The 25,058-nt window shown below is 47.4% G+C and overlaps 2 protein-coding genes across 3 annotated transcripts in view; one reads left to right on the plus strand and one right to left on the minus strand.

Moving 5' to 3' along the window:
• LOC143939376 (uncharacterized) lies at positions 1–20,893 on the minus strand. Its single transcript, XM_077460961.1, has 2 exons — positions 20,554–20,893; positions 1–3,161 (listed from the first exon to the last, which is right to left on the minus strand). Exons 1-2 carry the CDS (start codon positions 20,891–20,893, stop codon positions 2,581–2,583), a joined length of 921 nt encoding a protein of 306 aa, XP_077317087.1. The 3' UTR covers positions 1–2,580.
• The window catches only part of PTPMT1 (protein tyrosine phosphatase mitochondrial 1), a 13,874-nt gene continuing 9,623 nt past the window's right edge, over positions 20,808–25,058 (plus strand). The window contains exon 1 of one of the 2 annotated variants that reach the window (XM_077460963.1): positions 20,808–21,126. In XM_077460963.1, the coding sequence (XP_077317089.1) occupies positions 20,959–21,126 (168 nt within the window). In that variant the 5' untranslated portion in view covers positions 20,808–20,958. The remainder of the gene's footprint in view (positions 21,127–25,058) is intronic. The other variant, XM_077460962.1, reaches the window with a different exon arrangement.

The raw sequence follows: 25,058 nt of genomic DNA on the forward strand, positions 1-25,058 counted from the left end.
TTTTTTTTAAAACAAGACCAAAAACATACATACTATTTTATCATATCACTATCCTATCTATTTACAAAACATATATATATATATAATTTTTTATTTTTTTTTATTTTTATTTTTCAAACAGAGGTGAGGGGAAAGGGAGGGGTTTGGGAGTTAACAGAGGATGTGACGAGGAATCGGAAACGCACATAAGAAACAATTTCATGACAAATAATTTACAAGTACATTGACTTAATAATATCCATCTTATCTATAAAAATCTATACAAGAACAAAAATCATACATACTGTCTTATATCACTATCTTATCTATGTTTACTAAAAAAAAAATATTTTTTTTTTTTTCAAACAGAGGTGAGCAGAAAGGGAGAGGTCCGGTAGTTTAACCACTTCATGTCCAAAGTATGTGATATGACGTCATAGACTTTGAGGGGGATATCTGAATGATGCCTGTATTGTATTTTTTCGGCCAGCGACACTGCGCACCGTAAGAACAATCCCAACAGCTCAGCCGCTTGACCGTTCTTACAGGCGGTGGGAGGGGATGTCCCCCCCGCCACTCTCCGGTGCTCTTCGTGGGCTTGCCTGTACAATTGGCGACCCAGAGAAAGAATCGTCACCAACGGAAGTTTACCGTAGAGATTTATGACGTTATGTCACGTCCGGGCTGGCGGATGTAAACAAAGCCGAGAGCGTTCATTTTATTTTTTTATTTTTAACGATCTCAGCCTTTCCAGCCTGGAGGAGAGATGTGGGGTCCATAAAGAGGACCAGTCACACACTACTCATATAGTAAACTCTGGTTTAAAAGTATATATTCAATTTAAGTATGTGTTCTTAACCCAAAAAAGTAGCTATGGGCTTTTGGACTGTGGGCTTTCTTCTCCCCAATTAGCCGCCCAATCACACTTCTTTTGTGTACTTTGGTAAAGAAGTGACACTAAACTCCGGTCCCTTCATTTATTTTATCATCCAACTTCCTGAAAAGGGCAATGGGCTTTAGACATTATGCTATGGGCTTTGGGCTATAAGATTTGGCCTATAATCTTTGGGCTCTGGGCTTTGTAGTGTTCATAGAGCAGTGTACATGACTGCAACTAACGTGCACTGCTCATTCGAAACAGACGTGAGGGGAAAAAGAAGGGGTGTAGGAGGACCATTAACTAATGGATGTGTATGAATTTTTAATGAAAAATAAGGATATTGTTTAGTGGAAAAAAAAATCCGGCCTCCTCCACCCCTTATACCCAACAATCCCTCTCCATCTTTGTAAGATTTTTTAAAAAAATGTGTTTTGCTGTTTATATGTTGAGTTTGTAACTACATTTTGTAGTCTGGTCTGGAATCCGCAACTTCATCAGGATGAAGGGACTCCTTTTCGGTAGTAATTGTCTGGAGCGCCAACCTGGAAAGCTTGACGCTGCTTCAGGATGAGGCGACCCCTTTTCGGTAGTAATTGTCTGGAGCGCCAACCTGGAAAGCTTGACGCTGCATCAGGATGAGGCGACCCCTTTTCGGTAGTAATTGTCTGGAGCACTCTCCTGGAAAGCTTGAAGCTCAGGATGAAACTACTCCTTGGGCACTGATGAGATGGCACTGATGAGCACTGATGGGCTGCACTGATGAGGTGGCTTTGAGGTTGGAACTGATGGGCATTGACAGGAAGCACTGATGGGCACCAATAGGCAGCACTGATGTGCCACTGATGGGAACTGATAGGTGGCACTTATAGGCAACACTGAGGTGGCACTGATGGGCACTGATAGGCAGCACTAACATGTGGCACTGACAGGTGACACTGATGGGCAGCACTGAAAGGTGGCACTGGGCAGCACTGAGGTGGAACTGGTTGGCACTGGCAGGTGGCAATGGTTGGCACTGGCAGGTGGCACTAATTGGCATGTGTCACTGGTTGGTATTGGCAGATGGCACTGGATGGCAATGGTGGGTTTCACAGCAGATAGTGTAACTGAATGCTCTCTGCAGCACTGCGGTGTGTGAAACTGTATGGAGAAAGAGGAGCTGATAAATTCAGAGTGATGTCGGAGGTGGTCGGGACACGGGGTGGTCGGGACACGGGGTGGTCGGGACACGGGGTGGTCGGGACACGGGGTGGGCGGGACCCGGCAGCTATCCAGCCAATGATTGGGCTGTTTAAGAAAGGGGCAGGTGTTGGATAGCTGGGTCTCGCCCATCCCGGGTCCCGCCCACCCCGACATTCAACCTCAATTTTGACAGCTCCTCTCTCTCTCCATACAATTTCACACCGTGGCTATGCTCTGCCAACAGAGTGTGAAGAAGGGAGGAGGAAGCTCTCGCCATGTCAGCGGCTGTTGCGTTGCTCCCTTCCTGCTCCATCCCCACTCCTGCCGCTAATCACTTTACTAGACAGTGCTCTGTGTGTGGAGGGCCTACGAGGCCTGCAAGGCACCTCCACTTTCCCGGTCAAGACCCCACAGCCCGCCCTGTAGCAGGGGCACCTGTCACTGACAAAAGCCCAGGCCCCGGGGCACAATTTCTAGTCGCAATGGTGACCTGGCGCCTGGGATTTGTTGAGCCCTGCTCTATAGGGATCATTACCACATTACCACCCATACGCATACTCATCGTCCTCATCGTCCTCATCGTCCTCTTCAAAATTCTGAAAGTGAAGCATCAGGTGTTGCATGTTAAAGTACAACGCATACTCATTTTCATCAAGCTGAATCTCAAACCCATCGATGACAATGTTAAAAAAGCGGATTCCGTGGTCCTGCTGGTCCTGCTGGTCCTGCTGGGGGATGGGAATAAGAGCACGGCACAGTGGACAGGTTGCGCTTTGCTCGATCCAATGTTGGATGCAGCCCATGTGGAACTCGTGACCGCAGGTCAGAATGGCCGTGTCTTCTCCAGGTTCATACCCTAGAAGACAAATTGTACATCTCACCTCCACCTCGCCACGCAGCTCCATGGCCGGCGGCGGTGCTGGAAGATGTTCAGCCACCCTGTCGCGGTCTCTCGGCGAACGGCTCCTGTTCCTGGGTGGGTCTGCCTCCTGTCTCCGCTGATGTGGGGCTCTGGATCGCGTCCTGTGGGCGATTGGTGACTCGTCGCTGTCCTGGCGTGAGCGCCTTCGCCGGGATCTGGGACGTGAAGGCCGAGGCATCTTGTTGAAAGTCTGTATACCTGCAAAAAACTACAAAATTAATGATAATATTCTAATAAGGGTTAGTAATAGCGATAAATATCAATAAAAATGATAAAAATTGTGGTTATTTGCCATCAGTCGCTGAAAATCGCAGTGAAATACGGGAGCTCATAGGTTTGCTAATCTGACAGAACTTCACTGCTTTTAAAATTCAACATCTAAGCAGTCAGAAGTTCTAAGTCCTGTATTTCACTATAGAAACTAACTTTACTGTTATAAATACGTCTAAAATGCAAAACTCTGTTGGGTGTAACAACATCTACCCCCCATCAACCCCCTTCTGTGTTCACTCATCTACCCCTCATAACTCCCCCTTCTGTGTTCACTTAACTACCCCTCATAACTCCCCCTTCTGTGTTCACTTACCTACCCCCCCATCACTCCCCCTCTGTGTTCACTCATCTACCCCCATCACCCCCCTTCTGTGTTCACTCATCTACCCCTCATAACTCCCCCCTCCGTGTTCACTCATCTACCCCTCATAACTCCCCCCTCCGTGTTCACTCATCTACCCCTCATAACTCCCCCCTCCGTGTTCACTCATCTACCCCGGATCACCCAACCGTGTTCACTTATCTACCCCTCCATCACCCCCCCTCCTTGTTCGCTCATCTGCCCCCCATCACCCCCCCGTGTTCACTCATCTACCCCTCCATGTTCACTCATCTGCTCCCCATGTTCATTCATGTATCACCCCCCTCCCCCAATTACCTCCCTCCGTGCTCACTAACCCCCCATTCACTCATCTGCCCCATCACCCCCTCCCCATCCATGCTCACTAACCCCCCATGTTCACTCATCTATCTTACCCCCCACCTGTTTACTCATTACCCCCCCTTCCGCAATCAACACCCCTGTATTCACTCATCTGCCCCCCATCACCCACCTCAGTGCTCACTATCCCCCCCCCCGTGTTTAGCACCACCTGAATCGGATGACCAATTCCCAATAAGTACTTCCTGTATTACTTTTGCTGATATTTGAATTGTTGGTGTGAAAGTTTATGCGTTCAGCTGGACATTTCTATCCCCTCCATGTCATCCTCCTGGAAGAAGTCTGTTTTTTTTATCAGCAAAACAAGTTGTCATGCAGATGTAGCAGTTAGAGGGTTGAGCCAAACCATGTGCCACTGATAGGTGATTGCAGTGATCAGCTCTTTTATTTATTTGTGTAAAACCTTTATCCCAAAAAATCTGTCGTTCTAACTGCTTGTGAGTCTAAAGTGTGACCTGGAGATTGGCTCCAATTTGGTAGTGTATGTAAATCTGCTAGTACATCTAATCCCCCCTCCCCCCAGACCAACAATGCTTCTGTCCTAAGATATGCCCCCTGTGCTCCTTCATCCAGAGTGGGGGCAGTCTAGTACAGGAGGTGTGTTACTGGCCAGATTACCAAGGGGAAAAGCCTTCGGTCCCTTTCACACGGGCGGACCACTCAGGTGCTCCTGTCAGATTTTTAGGGGGACCTGAACAGAGGATCCATACAGGTCTATGGAGGGTCGGATGTCAGCGGTGACATGTCCACCGACATCCGACCCGTTGAAGTCAGACGGATGGAAACCCTATTTTCCATCCATCTGGCGGATCAGATGAAGACGAACTCTACAGTCTATCTTCATCCCATTCCCCATAGGGGAGAGCGGAGCTCTGATAGGTCCGTCCTGCACAGCGTACAGAGATGGAGCTGTCATCCACCTGCTGAGCGGGGATCAACAGAGCGATCCCTACTGAGCAAAGCGGAGTCCGTACACGGACACGTCTATGTGAAAGAGCCCTTAAGAAAAGAAAACGAATACAGCCACCACATCTACTGATCGTTAAGCTGCAATAGATGACATCCAATCAGGCGGCTGGCTGAACGTGTCGCCATACGTCTGTTTTTAGCGGCTCGGATGGCAGGTGGGTGTCGGGGGACACATCTCTGCAGACATCCGTCTCCCCATTGGAGTCAATGGGGGGCCCGCTCAGATCCACCTGAAAAACGCACAGATCAGAGTGCGCCGATCATGTGGGAGGGGCCAAAACGTTTGTGTGCATCCCGAGTTCCTTTATTTACTCTTCAGGTACATTTCATGTTATATTCCAATGGAGAAGACGATTGAAGTGGGAAATAACGGTGACATATGTAAGGAGATGTCAGGAACACTTAGGGCTGCTTCACTCCGCAAAAACGCCTTCCGCATGTGTTTTGCATGAATGTGTTTAATGCGTTTTTGGTGCGTTCCGGTGTGTGTTTGATGCACTTCCAGATGCTTTTTTCTTTTTTTTTCAGTTTTTCACTGTACTGGGGTCCGGTGCATTTTTGATGCATTCCAGTGCAGTTTTTAATGCGTTTTATTGCCTTCCAGTGTAGCAAAAATGCCGCTTTTTTTCTGGAACTGGAAAGCCCCGGGGCACTGCACTGGGGGGACCTATGTCATTGGAAAGCATATAACCTACTTTCCAATGTGTTTGGGGGAAAAATGCACTGGACTGAATGTGGTGTGAATTACGTTTTTTTTTATATATATATTTCGGACATTAACCACTTCAGGTCCGGAAGATTTACCCCACCCCCCCCTTAATGACCGAGCCATTTCTTGCGATATGGCACTGCGTTATTTTAACTAACAATTGCACGGTCGTGCGACTCTGTACCCAAATAAAATGTCCTCCCCCCCCCCACAAATACAGCTTTCTTTTGGTGGTATTTGATCACCTCTGCTTTTTGTTTTTTTGCTCTAGAAACAAGATAGATAGAAAAAAAAAGACAATTTTGGAACAAATAAATATTTTTTGCTTTGTGCTATATAAGGGCCGATTCACACTGGTTCGCTGTGTGAGATCGCATGTGATTTGCACCGCACTGCAGTGCAATTCACATGCAATGTCCGTGCGATGCGATTTCAGCCATACAGATAGTCGCATTCGGACCAAACTCGCACAGGAAACTATTTTTGGTCTGCTGGTCTGCACAAGAATTGAATCGCAGGGGTGTTCACACCTATGCGATCCGATTCATGGCCGAACTGACAGTTCGCAGTGCGGTATGCGAGCTGAAATGGGGGCGTCATTAACATTATATTGACACTCAGAGTGGTTCGCATATGGCAATGTGAAGTGCTGTGTGAGTCGGGTGCGATGCGGGAACTCGCAGGGTTTCTGCATCGCACTGGTGTGAACCCAGCCTTAAACACATCCAATAAAAATGTAAAAAAAAAAAAAAATCACATTTCATTATCAGTTGAGGCCAATATGTATTCTGCTACATATTTTTGATACAAAATCCCAATAAGCGAATATTGATTGGTTTGCACAAAAGTTATTGTGTTTACAGACTATGGGATATATTTATGGAATTTTTTTTATTTCTTTTTTTTTTACTAGTAATGGTGGTGATCAGGGACTGGGAGATTGCAGCTTTAAAACTGGACACCTTACAAGCACATTTTTGTGAACCAGTGACACCAATACAGTGATCAGTGCTAAAAATATGCACTGTCACTGTACTAATGACACTGGCAGGGAAGGGTTTATCAACTTGGGCGATCAAAGGGTTAAATGTGTGACCAACGTGTGGTACTGTGTGTGCTCTGTGCTGTTTTGTACTTCCTGCTTTGCAGGGAAAAACAAACCGCACATTGCTGCTGTCAGAAGAGATTACATGGGGCTCTCTCTCAGTACATATTGTTAGCACTGATCGCTGTATTAGGCCGCGTACACACGCGGGGACTGTTCGCCCAACTTTGTCCGTCAGTTTCGGCAAACAGTCCGCTCAAAATTAGCATGGACGGACATGGCCACACACGACGTACGAACAGTTTGCTGAAACCGTGCGCGATGACGTGAACGGCACGTACGACGGGACGAAAAATACGACGTCCTATACACTGCATTATAACTTTCGGCGCGAAAATCCTTTCTGAGCATGCGCGCAACTTTGTTTGACGAACAAGCCTACACACGCGGGGACTGTCCGCTGAAACAAGGTTTCAGCGGACAGTTTTTCGGAATTTCCGAAAAACCTTGTTCAGCGGACTGTTCGCTGAAACTGTCCGCTGAAAGCCCACACACGGGCGGACTGTCCGCTGAAACTTGGTTTCAGCGGACAGTTTCAGCGAACAGTCCCCGCGTGTGTACGCGGCCTTAGTGTCACTGGTTCCCACAAAGTGTCAAAAGTGTCACTAATGCCGCGTACACACGAGTGGAATGTCCAACAGAAAAAGTCAGACGGAATCTTTTCATCGGATATTCCCATCGAGTGTGGGCCTCAACTGACTTTTATTTTTTTTTGGAAAATTCTGACGGACCTAGAAATAGAAAATAGTTTTAAATATTTCCGGCGGAACCAATTCCTATGGGGAAAACCCTCGTCTGTATGCTGTTCCACAAACGACGCATGCTCTGAAGCAAGTACGAGACGGCAGCTATTGGCTACTGGCTATTGAACTTCCCTTTTCGAGTCCCGTCGTACGTGTTGCACGTCACCGCGTTCTAGGCGGTCCGACTTTGGTGAGATTGTGTGTAGGCAAGACACGCGATTTTCCGTCAGAAAAACCTTCGGAGTTTATTCCGAAGGGAAAACCAGTCGTGTGTAAGTGGCATTAGTGTACGATTTGTCCACCGCAATATCGCAGTCCCGCTATGAGTCACTGATTGCTGCCATTACTAGTAAAAAAAATAAAAAATATGTTCCCGTATTTCATTTTAAAAATCTGGTCGCCTTATTTTAGGGTGAAATATGTAACCTGTTTCCAGTGCTGTAGCTGCCGTACAAAGTCCACACCTCATCAGTGCCACCTATTGGTGCCCATCAGTACTGCATATTAGTGTCACTGTCACATGACATAAAAAAAGTATCAGCAATCGGTATCAGCAAGTATTTTATAAAAAAATGATCAGTACTTGTACTCCGTCTTAAAGTGGTATTGGGGCAACCCTATTTAAAAATGGAAGTATAGGTAAAACGTTTTATTTTTGGATAGAGCAAGAGAGGGTTATAACCCCTGCCAGATTTTTTTTTTATTATTATTATTAGTATTTGTTTTCACCATCTGTGTCCCATTTTGGAGATTTTCCCTCACTTCCTGTCTCATAGCCAAACAGGATGTGAGAGGAAGCATACAGTGCCAGACCGTCAGAGCCCATGCCATAAATGGCGGCTCCTATGCGCATGCGCGGGAGTGACATCATAGCGCCCCTGGCCACTCATGTACCCGGAGGCCATGAACCCGGGAGGCCGGATGAAGATGGAAGTCCTGTCAGCAGTGAAAGTGCGCCATTGCATGGCTTTGTTTTAAGGTAAGTCTCTGTTAATGTGCTAGTATGCGATACATACTAGCACATTATGACATTGCCTTACAGGGGGAAGTTTTATTTGTTTTGTTTTTACTGCAGTTTACTATCGCTTTAAGGGAATCCCTTGGGGAACCCCAAGCGACCAGAACTGGTGTGCCCATTGGAAGATTTCCTCTCAATTACTTTTCTGGGGACACCCCAAAATGTGGGATTTTCTTTACGTTCAATGATAATGGTAATATATATAATATATATACCTTATATACATATATATTTTGTTATAAAATGTTGACAACTGGAAATTTTTCTCCTTCATTGATGTACAAATGATAAAACTGCTTTGATGGGAACTGATAAGGTGGCACTGAAGGGCATTGATAGGTGGCACTGGTGGGCACTGAGAAGGGGTACTAATAGGTGGCACTGATGTGTGGTATAAATTGATATAAAAATGCGGCGCTACCTAAAAGTGCTTATACATATACAATGAATAATGTTACCAAAATTAGAATGAAAATATAGTGCAAATGAGATACTATCCACTACATGATGAATACAACATAAATAGTGCAAAAAAATTATATCTGCATAAATAATCCAAATATAAACGAACGTACAAAAAATAATATATAGAGTGAAAGTACGTGAAAAAAATCAATCAAGTGATTAAATATAAATAATCTGCATAAATGATCCAAATGCAAACGAACGTACAAAAGATATATGTAGAGTGAAAGTACGTGAAAAAATCAATCAAGTGATTAAATATAAATAATCAATATAAACAAGTGATTGTCCATAAAAAAAACGTGCACTGATGACTGGTAAACTTGCAAAAATAAAGTTCATGCAGAAAGTGTAGAAATTGTTTCCCAAAAGTGACAATCCACTGCAAACTTCAGTGCTTAATGAGTGCACCACCTATTTCCCCCAGCCTCTCACCTCCAATAACTGGTAAATAGGCACTGTGTATAAAAGTAGCTGCTGGCTCCTTATTCATTCAGTCACACTGCTCCACCGCTGTCAGTATCTCACTGTATGGCTATGTAATACATGCCCTCCCAATAACTCCAGGATGTCCACCAATATAGAATAGAAGAACACAGAGGGGCTTTCATGTGTAGTATTTAGCTAATTTATTATATTAAAAAGTATAATCCACACTTACATCGACATAAACAGCAGAGTGTGCAGCAGACGCGGACTTCCGGTTTCGGCCGTAACCGGAAGTGATAGGTCCGACACCAAATTCCTTCCCTGACGCGTTGCGTTACAGCACGTAACTTTTTCAAAGGGCCCTTTGAAAAAGTTACGTGCTGTAACGCAACGCGTCAGGGAAGGAATTTGGTGTCGGACCTATCACTTCCGGTTACGGCCGAAACCGGAAGTCCGCGTCTGCTGCACACTCTGCTGTTTATGTCGATGTAAGTGTGGATTATACTTTTTAATATAATAAATTAGCTAAATACTACACATGAAAGCCCCTCTGTGTTCTTCTATTCTATATTGGTGGACATCCTGGAGTTATTGGGAGGGCATGTATTACATAGCCATACAGTGAGATACTGACAGCGGTGGAGCAGTGTGACTGAATGAATAAGGAGCCAGCAGCTACTTTTATACACAGTGCCTATTTACCAGTTATTGGAGGTGAGAGGCTGGGGGAAATAGGTGGTGCACTCATTAAGCACTGAAGTTTGCAGTGGATTGTCACTTTTGGGAAACAATTTCTACACTTTCTGCATGAACTTTATTTTTGCAAGTTTACCAGTCATCAGTGCACGTTTTTTTTATGGACAATCACTTGTTTATATTGATTATTTATATTTAATCACTTGATTGATTTTTTCACGTACTTTCACTCTACATATATCTTTTGTACGTTCGTTTGCATTTGGATCATTTATGCAGATTATTTATATTTAATCACTTGATTGATTTTTTTCACGTACTTTCACTCTATATATTATTTTTTGTACGTTCGTTTATATTTGGATTATTTATGCAGATATAATTTTTTTGCACTATTTATGTTGTATTCATCATGTAGTGGATAGTATCTCATTTGCACTATATTTTCATTCTAATTTTGGTAACATTATTCATTGTATATGTATAAGCACTTTTAGGTAGCGCCGCATTTTTATATCAATTTATACACTCACTTTCGGTGCTGAGATCACTGTTTTTATGCTGGCTGCTTCCTGTGTACATTATTTTTGTATTTATTTAGTCTTCCTATGAATTATTAGGTGGAGCGCACTAGTTTTCCTTTATACAACTGATGGGTGGTAGTGATGGGCACTGGTAGATGGCACTGATTGGCATCACTAGTGAGCATTGATAGATGGCACTGATTGCTGGCACTGATTTGTGATTCGTGCCACTGTGGGCACTGGCAGCCGGCACTGGTGGGCACAGATGAGATGGCTGTGCATCTTCCTCTTTGGGACTGATGTCCTTTGTACAGAAGCCAGTGATTGGCTATTTTTTCTCCTCGCGCTCCTCTCATTGACTCAGTGATCACAGTGCGGGGGGGGGGGGACGTCTATTGATGGCCTCCTGGCAATGTAGGTCCACACTGTAGCCGTCATTCAGCTATAATGCGGATCTGAAGGGGTTAATATTACAAAGCACTTTAATTCTGTATTTTGCTTGGGGATCTATTCAGGTTAAATATCTGGGGCAGGCACTAAAGCCATATTATTTCTAGATTTTGTAGATTCTTTATTACATCAGGAGATTCATTTTTGATTTTTTTTTCAATGAAAACAAATGGACGTCCAGATGTACAGTGGTGTGAAAAAGTGTTTTCCTCCTTCCTCATTTCCTGTTCCTTTGCATGTTTGTCACACTTAAGTGTTTCGGAACATCAAACCAATTTAAACAATAGTCAAGGACAACACAAGTAAACACAAAATGCAATTTGTAAATGAAGGTGTTTATTATTAAAGGTGAAAAAAAATCCAAACCATCATGGCCCTGTGTGAAAAAGTGATTGCCCCCTAAACCTAATAACTGGTTGGGCCACCCTTAGCAGCAACAACTGCAACCAAGCGTTTGCGATAACATGCAATGAGGCTTTTACAGCGTCCTGGAGGAATTTTGGCCCACTCATCTTTGCAGAATTGTCCTAATTCAGTTACATTAGAGGGTTTTCGAGCATGAACGGCCTTTTTAAGGTCATACCACAACATCTCAATAGGATTCAGGTCAGGACTTTGGCTAGGCCACTCCAAAGTCTTCATTTTGTTTTTCTTCAGCCATTCGGTGGTGGACTTGCTGGTGTGTTTAGGATCATTGTCCTGCTGCAGAACCCAAGTTCGTTTCAGCTTGAGTACACGAACAGATGGTCGGACATTCTCCTTCAGGATCTCTTGGTAGACAGCAGAATTCATAGTTCCTTTTATCATGGCAAGTCTTCCAGGTCCTGAAGCAGCAAAACAGCCCCAGACCATCACACTACCACCACCATATTTTACTGTTGGTATAATGTTCTTTTTATGAAATGCAGTGTTCCTTCTACGCCAGATATACTTGGACACACACCTTCCAAAGAGTTCCACTTTTGTCTCATCGGTCCACAGAATGTTGTCCCAAAAGTCTTGGGGATCATCAAGATGTGTTGTGGAGAAATTGAGACGAGCTTTGATGTTCTTTTTGCTCAGCAGTGGTTTTCTCCTTGGAACTCTGCCATGCAGGCCATTTTTGCCCAGTCTTTTCCTGATGGTGGAGGCATGAACGCTGACCTTAACTGAGGCAAGTGAGGCCTGCAGTTCCTTGGACGTTGTTGTGGGGTCTTTTGTGACCTCTTGGATGAGTCGTCGCTGCGCTCTTGGGGTAATTTTGGGCGGCCGGACACTCCTGGGAATGTTCACCACTGTTCCATGTCTTCGCCATTTGTGGATAATGGCTCTCACTGTGGTTCGCTGGATTCCCAAAGCTTTGGAAATGGCTTTATAACCCTTTCCAGACTGATAGATCTCAATTACTTTCTTTCTCAATTGTTCCTGAATTTCTTTGGGTCTCGGCATGATGTGTAGCTTTTAAGGATCTTCTGGTGGACCTTACTGTGTCAAGCAGCTCCTATTTAAGTGATGCCTTGATTGTGAACAGGTGTGGCAATAATCAGGCCTGGGTGTGGCTAGAGAAATTGAACTCAGGTGTGGACAACCACAGTTATAGTATGTTTTAACAAGGGGGGCAATCACTTTTTCACACAGGGCCATGATGGTTTGGATTTTTTTTCACCTTTAATAATAAACACCTTCATTTACAAATTGCATTTTGTGTTTACTTGTGTTGTCCTTGACTATTGTTTAAATTGGTTTGATGTTCCGAAACACTTAAGTGTGACAAACATGCAAAGGAACAGGAAATGAGGAAGGGGGCAAACACTTTTTCACACCACTGTATTTCTAACCCCCCCCCCCCGCTTTTTTTATTCGTTTTTTTAAAGAACTAACGTTTATAGTGCAACTCTTGGTTCAAACACCCCCCTCCCCCCATTACCCCAGTAGTATTTTCAACTTTTATTAATCTTTATTTTCTTGCTCTCTTAATTTTTTCCCCCCACTGCTTGTGTGTGAAAAATGACATTTTTTTCCCATTTATTTACAGTATATATCTCAATTTGCTGATATTGACTCCATTATAATATATTTGTTTAAAAAAAAAAAAAAAAAAAAAACATTAAAACACAATTATGGTTTTGTTAATGTGTCTTTTTTTATTTATTTTCTATTCAGTCCAGCAGACATTGTGTGTGGTATTTGCAAGGCTGTTTAAATGGTCTTTTTCATGCATCCTCTGCAGCATTAAAAGGGTATACTGCAGACCACATATTAACGAGGTGCATTGGCTCCATCAGATTCAGGGTGAAAGTGTGTTCCGCTAACTCCAAGCCAGGGTGTGGTATGAGCGGGGAAAAGTGTACCAGAGGTATGTGGCCTGAGCAGGCTAAGGTGTGTGCGAAGAGATCCAGTCAGGCGGGGCAAAAGGAGAAGCTGCCCCGGGCCCAGTTATTTTTGTGGGGACCAAAGCAGCTGCCCCTTGAGCCCAGGGCTGCTCATAGCTACAGGGGCCCATGCTGCCTCCCTATCATATCAGTGTAGCTGAGCGCTCTCCCCTCACACCGCTGCACAGGCATTACAGGTCTCGGGTCTGCTGTGCTATCACAGGGAAAAGGCACAGCTGCAGGTTGTCTGTGCGCTCGCAACCTCCTGCCCCCCCCCCCCTCCTGTCAGCACCAGCCCTGTCTAATCACTGCTCGCTCACTCTTCCCCCTCCCTCCAGCTAAGAAGAATGAGCTGCCAATCAGAAGAGACTTGAGGGGCATGAATGGGACATGTAGTCTCAAGGAATGGCCTATTCACCAAAGTCCATGGGGCCTGAACTCAACCCTGCTTTTTGTAAAGGGAGCAAGATTTGTCCAGGCAAAAATTCACCAGGATGGCGCAGTGTTATGGGAGAGTTGGTGAGCGGTACAGCAGTACAGTTCCCCCCGTGAGAGACTGAGCTGCTGAAAAAACACCAAGCGAATACTATGTGGGGGAGACTGGAAGAGTGAGAAGACGTGTTGCTGAGCCACTGCCAGGATATAGACCTTGCTGCAGTGCCTACTGGAGATGTCACAGGCAACCAAGCAGTGAGCTTTAATGATGTGCTGTTATCTCTAGCAACCATTAAGTGGTAATGATGCACAGTAACCAATAGCAGGGGTCTTCAAACTACGGCCCTCCAGTTGTTCAGAAACTACAATTCCCATCATGCCTAGTCATGTCTGTGAATGTCAGAGTTTTACAATGCCTCATGGGATGCGTAGCTCCAACAGCTGGAGGGCCGTAGTTTGAGGATCCCTGACCTATAGCAACCAATCAGTGAGCCGTAATGTGCAGTAACTATTAGCAACAAAGCAGCTGTAATGTGTGCTGTTTCCTCTAGCAACCAGTTATTGAGTGGTAATGATGTGCTGTATTCTCTGGCAACCAATCTCAATTGCTGCCTGATCTGCTGTAGTAAGCTGATTTTGAGTCTAGCTGCTCTCCTAACAGTTGGAGAGCAAAATTGCATGGCACCAGCGGCGGTGTGTTCATAAAGGGCACAGGAGCTATGCCAACCCCCCCGTCTCCTGGCACCGCTCTAATCCCCACCGTCTGCTCTAATAGGCACCCAAAAACTCAGCTGTATGTTAGCAAAACAAGGGAATTCATTTTGCTAACATTGAACCCCCTATCAGCCAATCAGGTGCGCAGGGTTTGTGTTACCTGTCACCTGATTTCTTGAAATGACAGGCTCTGTGATTGGACATGTGATAGGTGTCCAATCATAGCAGAGGAGGAGCAGGCTGGAGAAGACATCAGGGTCAGGGAAGAAATGGGGGACACCAAACATCACCGTCACCCGCTGCCCACCCGAGACAAGGTAAGTGCTGGGGAGATGGGCGGCACAGTGGCAGCTTTTTCAGGCTTGTCGGTGATTACACACCAAGGATCGAAGAACCTCAATGGATATAGGCGTGGAAACAGTTTATTTAAAACATTTTGCTTGTCTTGCAAAATGCTCTCAAACCAAGGTTTTACTGTATATGTAAAGTGCTGTGTAAATTGATGGCGCTATAACAGTATCTCATGGACAGAGGACAGAGTGGGGGGTTGTAGTCAGTGGGGGGGGGGGGTTGTAGTCAGTGACGCCTCCTTCGCTGGCCCCGGCTACCTGGAGACGCGCTCAAAATGAGCGGACTTTTCTCCGGGCGGGAAAAGTCCATTCATTTCAAAAGTACGGCGGACTGGCACACGCACGGCCGGATTGTCCGCCGAAATGCGAGTCCGACGGAAAGATTGGACTGCAAACAACTTTCTAAGCCCGCCGTACTTTTGGGTAAAAAAAGTCCGCCTGAGGCTACACACGGGAGGATTGTTTGATCGTGTGTACGCGGCATAAGAGTACCTGAACTTCCTTTCCAACCCTCTGATCCCATGTTAAGAGACTGTTCATTGTCTACGGTTTTTGCAAATAAAATCCATTTAAGTGGATCTGTCGTCAGTCTCTCAAGTTACTGGGCCATCTACCACGGGACACCCCGTGGCCCAATCGAACCAGCAGCTCCTTCGGGGGTTAGTGCTACATTTGTATATATCTCTTTGGGATGTGGTGCCCTTGATCCCCTGACACCTGGCAGGTTCAATACAACTTATTTTGGTGGTATTTCATGACAACTTTGTTTTTTTAATATATAAAAGTCCCGACCCCAACCCGATAGAACACCTTGGGGATGATTTAGAGCAGAGACTGCGAGCCAGGACTTCTCGTCCACATCAGTGCCTGACCTCACCAATGTTCTTCTGGAAGAATGGTCAAACATTCCCATAGACACACTCCAAAACCTTGTGGACAACCTCCCCAGAAGAGTTGAAGCTGTTATAGCTGTAAAGGGTGGGCCAACTCAATATTGAACCCTACGGAATAAGACTGGGATGCCATTAAATTTCATGTAAAGGCAGGTGTCCCAATACTTTTGATAATATAGTGTGTGTATACACAGACGTTTAGAAATAAATGTAAACAAACATATTAAAACATGAAATCATGGATGGTGTCAATAGGGCAGTGACCAGTGTCAGTAAAACAGGGGAATATGTGCCGCACGTGGTGATTAGGATGTGCCCAGGCTCACCCTGTGGGCATACCATTGGGAATGCCATAACCCTGGTATCCTCTTCAACAGCGGGCGGTCAGCTTTCAGATAAAAGTGGTCTCTGCGGTGGATTTGTCGCAAGATCACTTTTATCATCAGAGGGAGAAGGGGCCCCCCCGCCATGCTGCGGCCATCTCCACCGCTTACCAGAGCCGTCTGTAGTGGCAGAGACGATCGCGTCCTCTTCCCTGTGAGGCTGGATGCCACGTGAGGGAAAGATGCCCCCACTCTGCTCCATACCATTGGATGGCGGAAGAGACTTCAAAGGTCGCTTCCCCCTAATGGTCTTAAAAGGGGATTTTTTTTTGTAAATAAAAAAAGACATTTAAGTGTAAATGTGATATCTGAGGTCTGCTTGACCCCCAGAACTTTTTTTCTATCACTTTTTTTAAAAGGACAGAGTACAAGTAAAATAAAGAAGAAAATTATTTTTTTTAGGTAACCCGCCGAGCTCGCACGCAGAAGAGAACGCATACGTTAGTTGTGCCCGCATGTGAAAACTGTGTTAAAATGCCCTCTTTACCCCTCACCCCCCCCCCCCCTCTCTACTCCTCACACACCCCCCTCTCTACCCCTCACACACACCCCTCTCTACCCCTCACACACACCCCTCTCTACTCCTCACACACACCCCCCCCACTCCTCACACACACCCCCCCCACTCCTCACACACACCCCCCCCACTCCTCACACCCACACCTAGGATTGCCTAGGTGTGGGAGAGGCACAGACATGGCAGGATCCGGGGGGGTGCTGATTTACACCCAGATTTCAGTTGTGCCCTCCATTTGATGTGATGCCTGATTGGCCACTGATCTCCCCCCACCATCGCCCGCACTCAGAGCTGGGAAAAGGCAATGGCATCCTGCAGCAGTGAGAGGAGAAGTGGCAGAGTGGAGAGATGGCATCGGACTGTACACACACACTTTGATTACCGCCCCCCTATCTCCTCCAAGGGCTGCTCATCTCCTGGTGTTCTGTTGAGAAGTGCCCCCCCCCCATCAAATAGTGCCCGGTATGTACTGCGCATGCGCCGTAAGGAACAGCACAGCAGCTGATTTGCCGGTCAGATGGGCTGACGTAATCAGAGCGCATGCGCACACCGTAGGAGGTATCTCTCGATGGGAGATACCATTTCACAGGCACAATTTAAATCTATACAAACAGCGGGGGAGACCGTAGTTCTCAGATTGTGCATCGCTGCTGCTGGAGGGCGTCTAGTGTGTGTTGAAGAGCTGGTTTTGTCTGTGTTGCAACCCGACCTTTCCCACAGGCAAAACCGGCCGTTCAACACAGCAAACCCGCCTGCGACAGACAAAACCGCACCATCATCACACTGTAAAGCCGCCCGAAACAGCGAGGCACAATGTGAGAACTACAGTCTCCCCCTGCTGTTTGTATAGGTTTCAATTGTGGCCCTGAAATTGTGTCTCCCATCGAGAGATGCCACCTACGATGCCCTGGTCATGTCACTCCAGGTGATCGGCAAATCTGCTGAAGTGCGGCTCCGTCCTGCGCATGCGCAGGCACTATTCCATGGGGGGGCACTTCTAGACAGAACACCGGCCGCAGGAAATGTGGATGGGGGGCGGTAATCACACTGTGTGTGTACAGCCCAATGTCATCTAAGAGCAATCCTGTCTCATGTGCTGGAGGAGCGCTGTAGTGACAGGAGAGGATGAGGAGGGGAAGGTCACAGGGAAATTGTACACAATGGAGGAGGGGGGAGGGGGGGTAAAAGTTTGTGCTTTGGATGTTTGTGGAGAAGGGGGATGGGCATTTATCTGTGCTGTGAGGTGTAATCAGGATGGGGGGTGTATTTGATAAAAGGAGAAATAGGGGGGGATATGTGCTAGGGCAGTTTTGGGGGATTTGAGCCGGACGGGGAATGTTTGCCCTAAGGGTGTGGGAATTTCTGCTAAGAGGGGGAAATTTCTTCTGGGGGGAGATTTGGGTAGGGAGGAAGAATGTGTGCTAGGAAAAGGGTAATTTGGAGGGGGTTGTGGATTTGTGGGGGGATTTGCTCTTGAAGAAGGGATTTAGGGATTTTTTTTGCTAGGGGGAAGGATTTGTGTTAGGAGTGAGGGCTGGGGGAGGATTTGTGCTGGGAGTGGGGGATTTGTGCTGGGAGTGGGGGGGGGATTTGTGCTTTGAGTTTGGGGTGGATTTGTGCTGGGAGTGGGGGTTGGGGGGGGGATTTGTGCTGGGAGTGGGGGTTGGGATTTATGCTGGGAGAATGGATTGGGGGGTTATTGATAGAAGGGGGGATTGGGGAGGATTTGTGTTAGGAGGGGGGTTGGGGGGATTTGTCCTGGGAGAATGGATTGGGGGGGTTATTGCTAGAAGGAGGGATTGGGAGGATTTTTGCAAGGAGGAGGGACTGGGTGGATTAGTGATTTGGGGGATTTGTTCTAGGAGGAGGGGGGATAGGGGTGGGATGTGAGTTGGTGGGGGGGCATAATAACTGTGTAGTGGATACTCCCACTTTGAATTAGATATAATGATGAAAAGTGACCCGCTGCCGCAGGCACCCGATATCTTATGGGTATGTAATGTGATTGGTATATATATGGAATGGAGGGGCTGCTGTAGTGATTGGCAAATGGATTGATGCATCAAAGCTGACATGACATCGGTGTACAAGGATGTAATTAATGGCGATTCCAATAATGTGACAATAATGAGCAAATAAATATCCAACACGTGAGAATTCATATAATACAATCCAGAGCACTTTAGGTGCTGATAACAGTAATAAATATATGAAAAGAAGGTGGAGATGAATGTATAAAATACGGAGGATTCATCTGTCAATGTGCAGCGATTGCTATGAAGACAGCAGAATATTAATAGTGATTTATAAACAGACGACTCCGAAGTAAAGGGGGAGATGAGAAATCTGAGGCGACTTTCACACTGAGGCGTTTTTCAGGCGCTAAAGGACTAAAAAAAAGCGCCTGGAAAACGCCCCCCTGCCCCCCCCCCCCAGTATGAGAGCCCCGAGGGCTTCCACCCCGGGGCGGTGCGCTGGCGGGATGGGAAAAAAAGTCCTACAAGCCGCATCTTTGGGGCGTTGCGGGATCGGTGATAACATCGCCCCGAAAACACCCCTGCCATTGAAATTAATGGCCAAGCTGCCAAAGCACCCGCAAAGCGATTCGGCAGCGATGCTTTTAACCCGTTTTCGGCCAATAGCGGGGGTTAAAAGCGCCACTAAAATGACGGTAAAGCGCTGCTAAAAATAGAGGCACTTTACAGCCGACACCCCCATCCCCCCCCCAGTGTGAAAGAGCCCTAAATTGTTCTCTCTTGTAATACTTTAAATTAATGGGGTGTCCCTTTCCAGTGTTGTAGGAGGGATTGGGGGGTTTTGTGCTGGGAGGAGGAGGGGGGCCCCTGTCACGGAGAAAGTCGGGGGGGCCTCTCACAGAGGGTGTCGGGGGGCCCGAAGTCGGGAGGGGGGCCCTGTCACGGAGGAAGTCGGGAGGGGGCCCCTGTCACGGAGGAAGTCGGGAGGGGGCCCCTGTCACGGAGGAAGTCGGGAGGGGGCCCCTGTCACGGAGGAAGTCGGGAGGGGGCCCCTGTCACGAAGGGTGTGGGGGGGCCCTGTCACGGAGAGTGTCGGGGAGGCCCCGGTCACGGAGGGTGTCGGGGCCCATGTCACGGAGGGCGTCGGGGCCCATGTCACGGAGGGCGTCGGGGCCCATGTCACGGAGGGTGTCGGGGGGCCCCTGTCACGGAGGGTGTGTGGGGGGGCCCCTGTCACGAAGGGTGTGTGGGGGGGCCCCTGTCACGAAGGGTGTGGGGGGGGCCCCCGTCACGGAGGGTGTGTGGGGGGGCCCCTGTCACGAAGGGTGTGTGGGGGGGCCCCTGTCACGAAGGGTGTGGGGGGGGGGGCCCTGTCACAGAGGGTGTCGGGGAGGCCCCGGTCATGGAGGGTATCGGGGCCCATGTCACGGAGTGTCGGAGGGGCCCCGTCATGGAGAGTGTCGGGGGGCCCCCTCACGGAGGGTGTGGGGGGGCCCCTGTCACGGAGGGTGTGGGAGGGGGCCCTGTCACTGAGGGTGTGGGAGGGGGCCCTGTCACGGAGGGTGTGGGAGGGGGCCCTGTCACGGAGGGTGTGGGAGGGGGCCCTGTCACGGAGGGTGTGGGAGGGGGCCCTGTCACGGAGGGTGTCGGGGCCCTGTCACGGAGAGTGTCGGGGGCGGCCCCCGTCACGGAGGGTGTGTGGGGGGCGGCCCCTGTCACGGAGGGTATGGTGGGTCACTGCCTGGGATTTCTCTTCCCTCAGACCAGAAAGGAGGAGAGAAAACACTAACCGATCATTGCACAAGCCCGCCCACATCCCGACACTGGACCCGCCCCCCGGTCAGGTGACATCGGTCATATGACACTTACTTTCTCTCCGATAGGTGCTATGAAGAAGGGGAAAGGGGTGTAGTCTCCGGTTTGTCCTCTGTAGGGCGCTGTGTCCTCTCAAAAGAGCCTCCGAAATACACTTCCTCTTGCTGGCACAACAGGAGCAAAATGGCGCCGGTCCGCCGGCGCGTGCCTGATAAACCGTTATCCACGCTTCATCTGATTGGCGGAGGGGGGCTTCATCTGATTGGCGGAGGGGGGCGAGCGGATAACGGTATATCAAGCACGGCTGCTTTTCGATGTACGGTGACAGGCAGTAATAGTAAAGCCATTCCCTCATCAAAGATGGCTTCCTTCTACTTCCGCCCATAGGCAGCATAATGTGACACTACACCGGAAGCTACAGTTTCCAATATGGCGGTGCTATTCTGACAGACGACCTGCATGATAAAAAGAACCATGCCCCTGCAATCGGTAGCGACCCGCGTATTATTCTACCCGACTTTGCTCTACAACGTGGTGATGGAGAAAGTCTCTAGCCGGAAATGGTATGACAGGATCGATGAGACGGTCATCCTGGGAGCTCTGCCCTTCCGGGGGATGAGTGACAAGGTGAGTGCGCATGTGCAGTTCACTTCCCGTGGGCACCTGGAGGTCTAGTGTGGGGTTCAGTGGAGTTATAATTGGAGGAAACTTTTTGTTTAGTTTTTTTTGTTGTTCATTTTGATCACGTTGCAGTGTGTAATGTCTTCTCCTCTACAGCTTTCTACTATAGATTACAGCTATCTGGTGATGGGAGAGAGAGAGGGGGAGAGATAATGGGCTGTATATATTTATCATTCCTGCAGACCTTCACTTCAAAACCCAAGTTTGCACTAATGCAGCCCCCCCCCCCCCCCAGCAAATGCATAACCCTTTTTTTTTCTTTATTAAAAGGATAAGCACACCTTTTCTCCAAAAAATTATAAATGCGCAATTTCTTCAGGTGAAAAAAGAGTGCATTTGCTATTTTTTTTTTGTTTTGTGTTTTTTTTTTTTTTTTTTTTTTTAGTTTTGAGAGTCTGGAAAGCATTACACCAGCGATCAGCCTAGGTTTTTTTTTTTTTTTTTTTTTTTTTTTTTTTAATTGTAACCGCCAGTGGGGGGAGAAGATCCCCCCCCCCCCCCCCCCCATTCTAGTTGTCAAAAAGGGGGAGTGTGGGCGGGGTCTAGCGTGATCTTTTCATAACATGTTGGGTGTAATATGTTTACGAAAGGTGAACTTGTCCTCTAAAATTCTTGCCTAGGCCAGATTAAAGTGGTTGTAAACCCTAACAACACACTTTAACCTACAGGTAAGCCTAGATTAAGGCTTACTTGTAGGTCCAAGAAATATCTCCTAAACCTATGCGGTTTAGGAGATATTTGCCGAATGCGGCGCTCAGGCGCAATGAGTGCGCCGCGGTCAACTGCGATATGCCGCGAGTGGGGGCTCCCGTGCGCATGCACGGGAGTGACATCATCACGTCTTCGCCGAATGACAGCGGCGGAGTGGCGAGACCCACCGAGAAGATGGATGCGCCGGACTACAGGGGACAGCGGTGACATCGCTGGCTCCTGTGTCAGGTAAGTGACACATAATGGACTACTATGCGATGCTTTACCTTTGCAGGGAATGAAAGAGAAAGTAAACCCATCAGGGTTTACTTCCTCTTTAACATGTTTTATTGCTGCAGCCTCTTGGGGTGTCTGCATAAGGCTGGATTCACATCTATGCATTTTTTTTGTGCTTTTTGCATTTTGCAGATTTGCACTACAGTCCATTTAACATGGTTTCCTGTGGAACGTGTTCTGTACTGCAAAGGTGTGAATCCAGCCTTAGATATCCCAGGAGGCATCGGCATTCATAGAGGAGCAAGAGGCAGCTGCAAGAACCACGAAGAAACAGCCCGCTGTCTGTCTGATGTCAGAGGGGAAGAGGGTGGCATGGTACTCGGCATACAGACAATGCTGGATGGGTGAGTATGTTATAGAGGAACTTGTATCTTTAAAAAAAAAAAAAAAGATGGCAACTACAAATACAGCAGTGGCTGACTTTTAAAGTGGTTGTAAATCCGCCCCCCCCCCCCCCCCCCCAAAAAAAAAAACCCTGTAAGGGGTCTCAAACACAAATTGCGAGAGGGCGACTTGACAAGTTTTCATATCCCCTGGGGGCCGCATTCAAACTTTCAAAAGTAAAAAAAAAAAAAAAAAAAACTATACCAGTAATAATATACTATACTATAACCAGCACTGGTGTCAGCAAGCGCATTAATCCCCAGCACTGGTGTCACCAAACGCATTATTAACCCCCTGCATTACCCCCCCCCCCCCCACACTACACACATTTCTACCCCAGTCACCCCACTAAGGACTTTGCCTCAGTGTGATGGCTCACTCACCTCTCCTGGCAGTCAGGATCATCTGCATCCCGAGTCCTCTCCTTCTGGCTTCCACACTGGCTTAGTGATAGGGGACCCAGAGAACAATCTCCCGCCCTGAGGTCAGTGGGGAGAGCGATGGGCGGATCCTTCCTCCGCTCTGTTCCCTCTCTGGGCTGCAGCAGCATACAGTGGAGAGGACAGAGCAGATGGAGAGGTAAAGCTCTTTGGCACCTCTACGGTGCAGTGCAAAAAGATGTCCTGGGTTGGCCCTGCCTGCAGGCCATTTTTAACCGGTCCGCGGGCCGGTACTTTGAGACCCATAATGAGCTAGCATGCATCGCATACTAGTTCATTATGAAATTAACTTAGATCAAAGCTGTTGCAGCGGTCCTCTTGCACCACTGTGACCAGCGACATGTCTCCAGTAGGTATGAGCTTCGGCGTGTTCTCATATGCCACGTGCAGAGCCCGCCAGGTAGTAGGCGCTGCTCAGTGAGATATTTCCTGATCTCAGCAGCCGTGTATCGGGAAATGTCTCACTGCTTGTGATTAGCGCTGTGCTGACTTCCTGGCAGGCTCTGCAAGTGGAGTGTGCGAACACGCCGGAGCTCATCCTTAGTCCCTAGGAGTTATTTCAGGGTTCACGAACTCCGGCACTGTGATTAGCCGGAGTCGCAATGACGTCACTCCTGCGCGGCCATGGCTGCTGAAGAAACGGCACAAGCGCCTTTAACAGGTATGCTGTTCCCCCTTCCAGGAGTCCAGGCCATGGGGCTTTCTCCTCCTTTCCTTGCCACCAGCCCATTAGGAGAGAGGAGCGGGGCCTTGCGCATGCACATTAGGGTTCCCGACGTGAAGCCTTAAGGCTATACTGCTGGGTACCCTTACCCGCTATTGCGGAGGCAGCACCCGACAGCTAATGGAAACATCAGCTGCGGTGCCGACATCGTTGGACTCCAGTACTGGTAAGTGTTCTCTTCTTAAAAGCCAGCAGCTGCGGTATGTGTAGCGGAACACCGCTTTAATCAGTAGCTATTTTTTGCTCTGATCGCTGTGTAAATGACAATGGTCCCAAAAAAATGTTCAATGTCGAAGCCCCAATAAAGATTTTTTCTTTTTTAATTTTGGGGATATTTATTATAGCAAAAAGTAAAAAAAGATTGTGTCTTTTAAAAATTGGCACTCTCCTACTCTGTACTAGCTCATTATGAAATTACTTACCTTAGGTCAAAGCTGTTGCAGCGGTCCTCTTACCCCGATGTAACCGGCAACACGTCTCCAGTAAGGATGAGCTCTGGCGTGTTTGCATATTCCATGCGCAGAGCCCGCCAAGAAGTCGGCGCTGCGCTAATCACAGGCAGTGAGACATTTCCAGATCTCAGCAGCCACCATCAGGGCAATGTCTCACTGCCTGTGATTAGCGCAGTGCTGCGCCGACTTCCTGGCGGAGAAAAAAACTATTTATTTAAACATGAGTTTTTTTTTTTTTGTGATTAAATACCACCAAAAGAAAGCTCTATTTGTGGGAAAAAATGATAAAAATTTGACCGCTTAATTGTCATGCATCAGCGCTGAAAATTGGTCTGGGCAGGAGGGGGGTTTAAGTGCCCAGTAAGCAAGTGGTTAAATTACTCTTCCAAGGGTGTTGGATCAGTAGTCGACTATTTCTAATATGGCATATACAAGGTTCCCAGAGTCTGTGTGTCTTGGGGGAATATGGACCTGAATCCAAAGTAACACCACCTCAAGGGTCCCCAGGCATACCGCCCCCCCCCCCAAAATGCAGGGCCCATAATCGTTATGCATTCAGTCCCCTCCAAAAGCCCCTGTACCGGGTGAGTGCATCACAAATACAAAACATTTTGGCAGTAGAATGTCTTTAGTATATTAACCACTTTCAGACCGGACCATTTTGCTGGCTTAAGATCAGACCATTTTTTGCGATTTGGCACTGTGTCGCTTTAACTGACAATTGCGCGGTCGTGCAACGTGGCTCCCAAACAAAATTAACGTGTTTTTTTTCCCCCACAAATAGAGCTTTCCTTTGGTGGTATTTGGTCACCCCTGCGGTTTTTATTTTTTGCACTATAAACAAAAAAATAAAAGAGCGACAATTTTGAAAAAAATGCATTATTTTTTTTA

Source organism: Lithobates pipiens, unplaced genomic scaffold (genome assembly GCF_037356315.1).
Source record: "Lithobates pipiens isolate NorthernLeopardFrog02 unplaced genomic scaffold, aLitPip1_a1.2 Scaffold_10, whole genome shotgun sequence".
Lineage (NCBI taxonomy): Eukaryota > Metazoa > Chordata > Amphibia > Anura > Ranidae > Lithobates > Lithobates pipiens.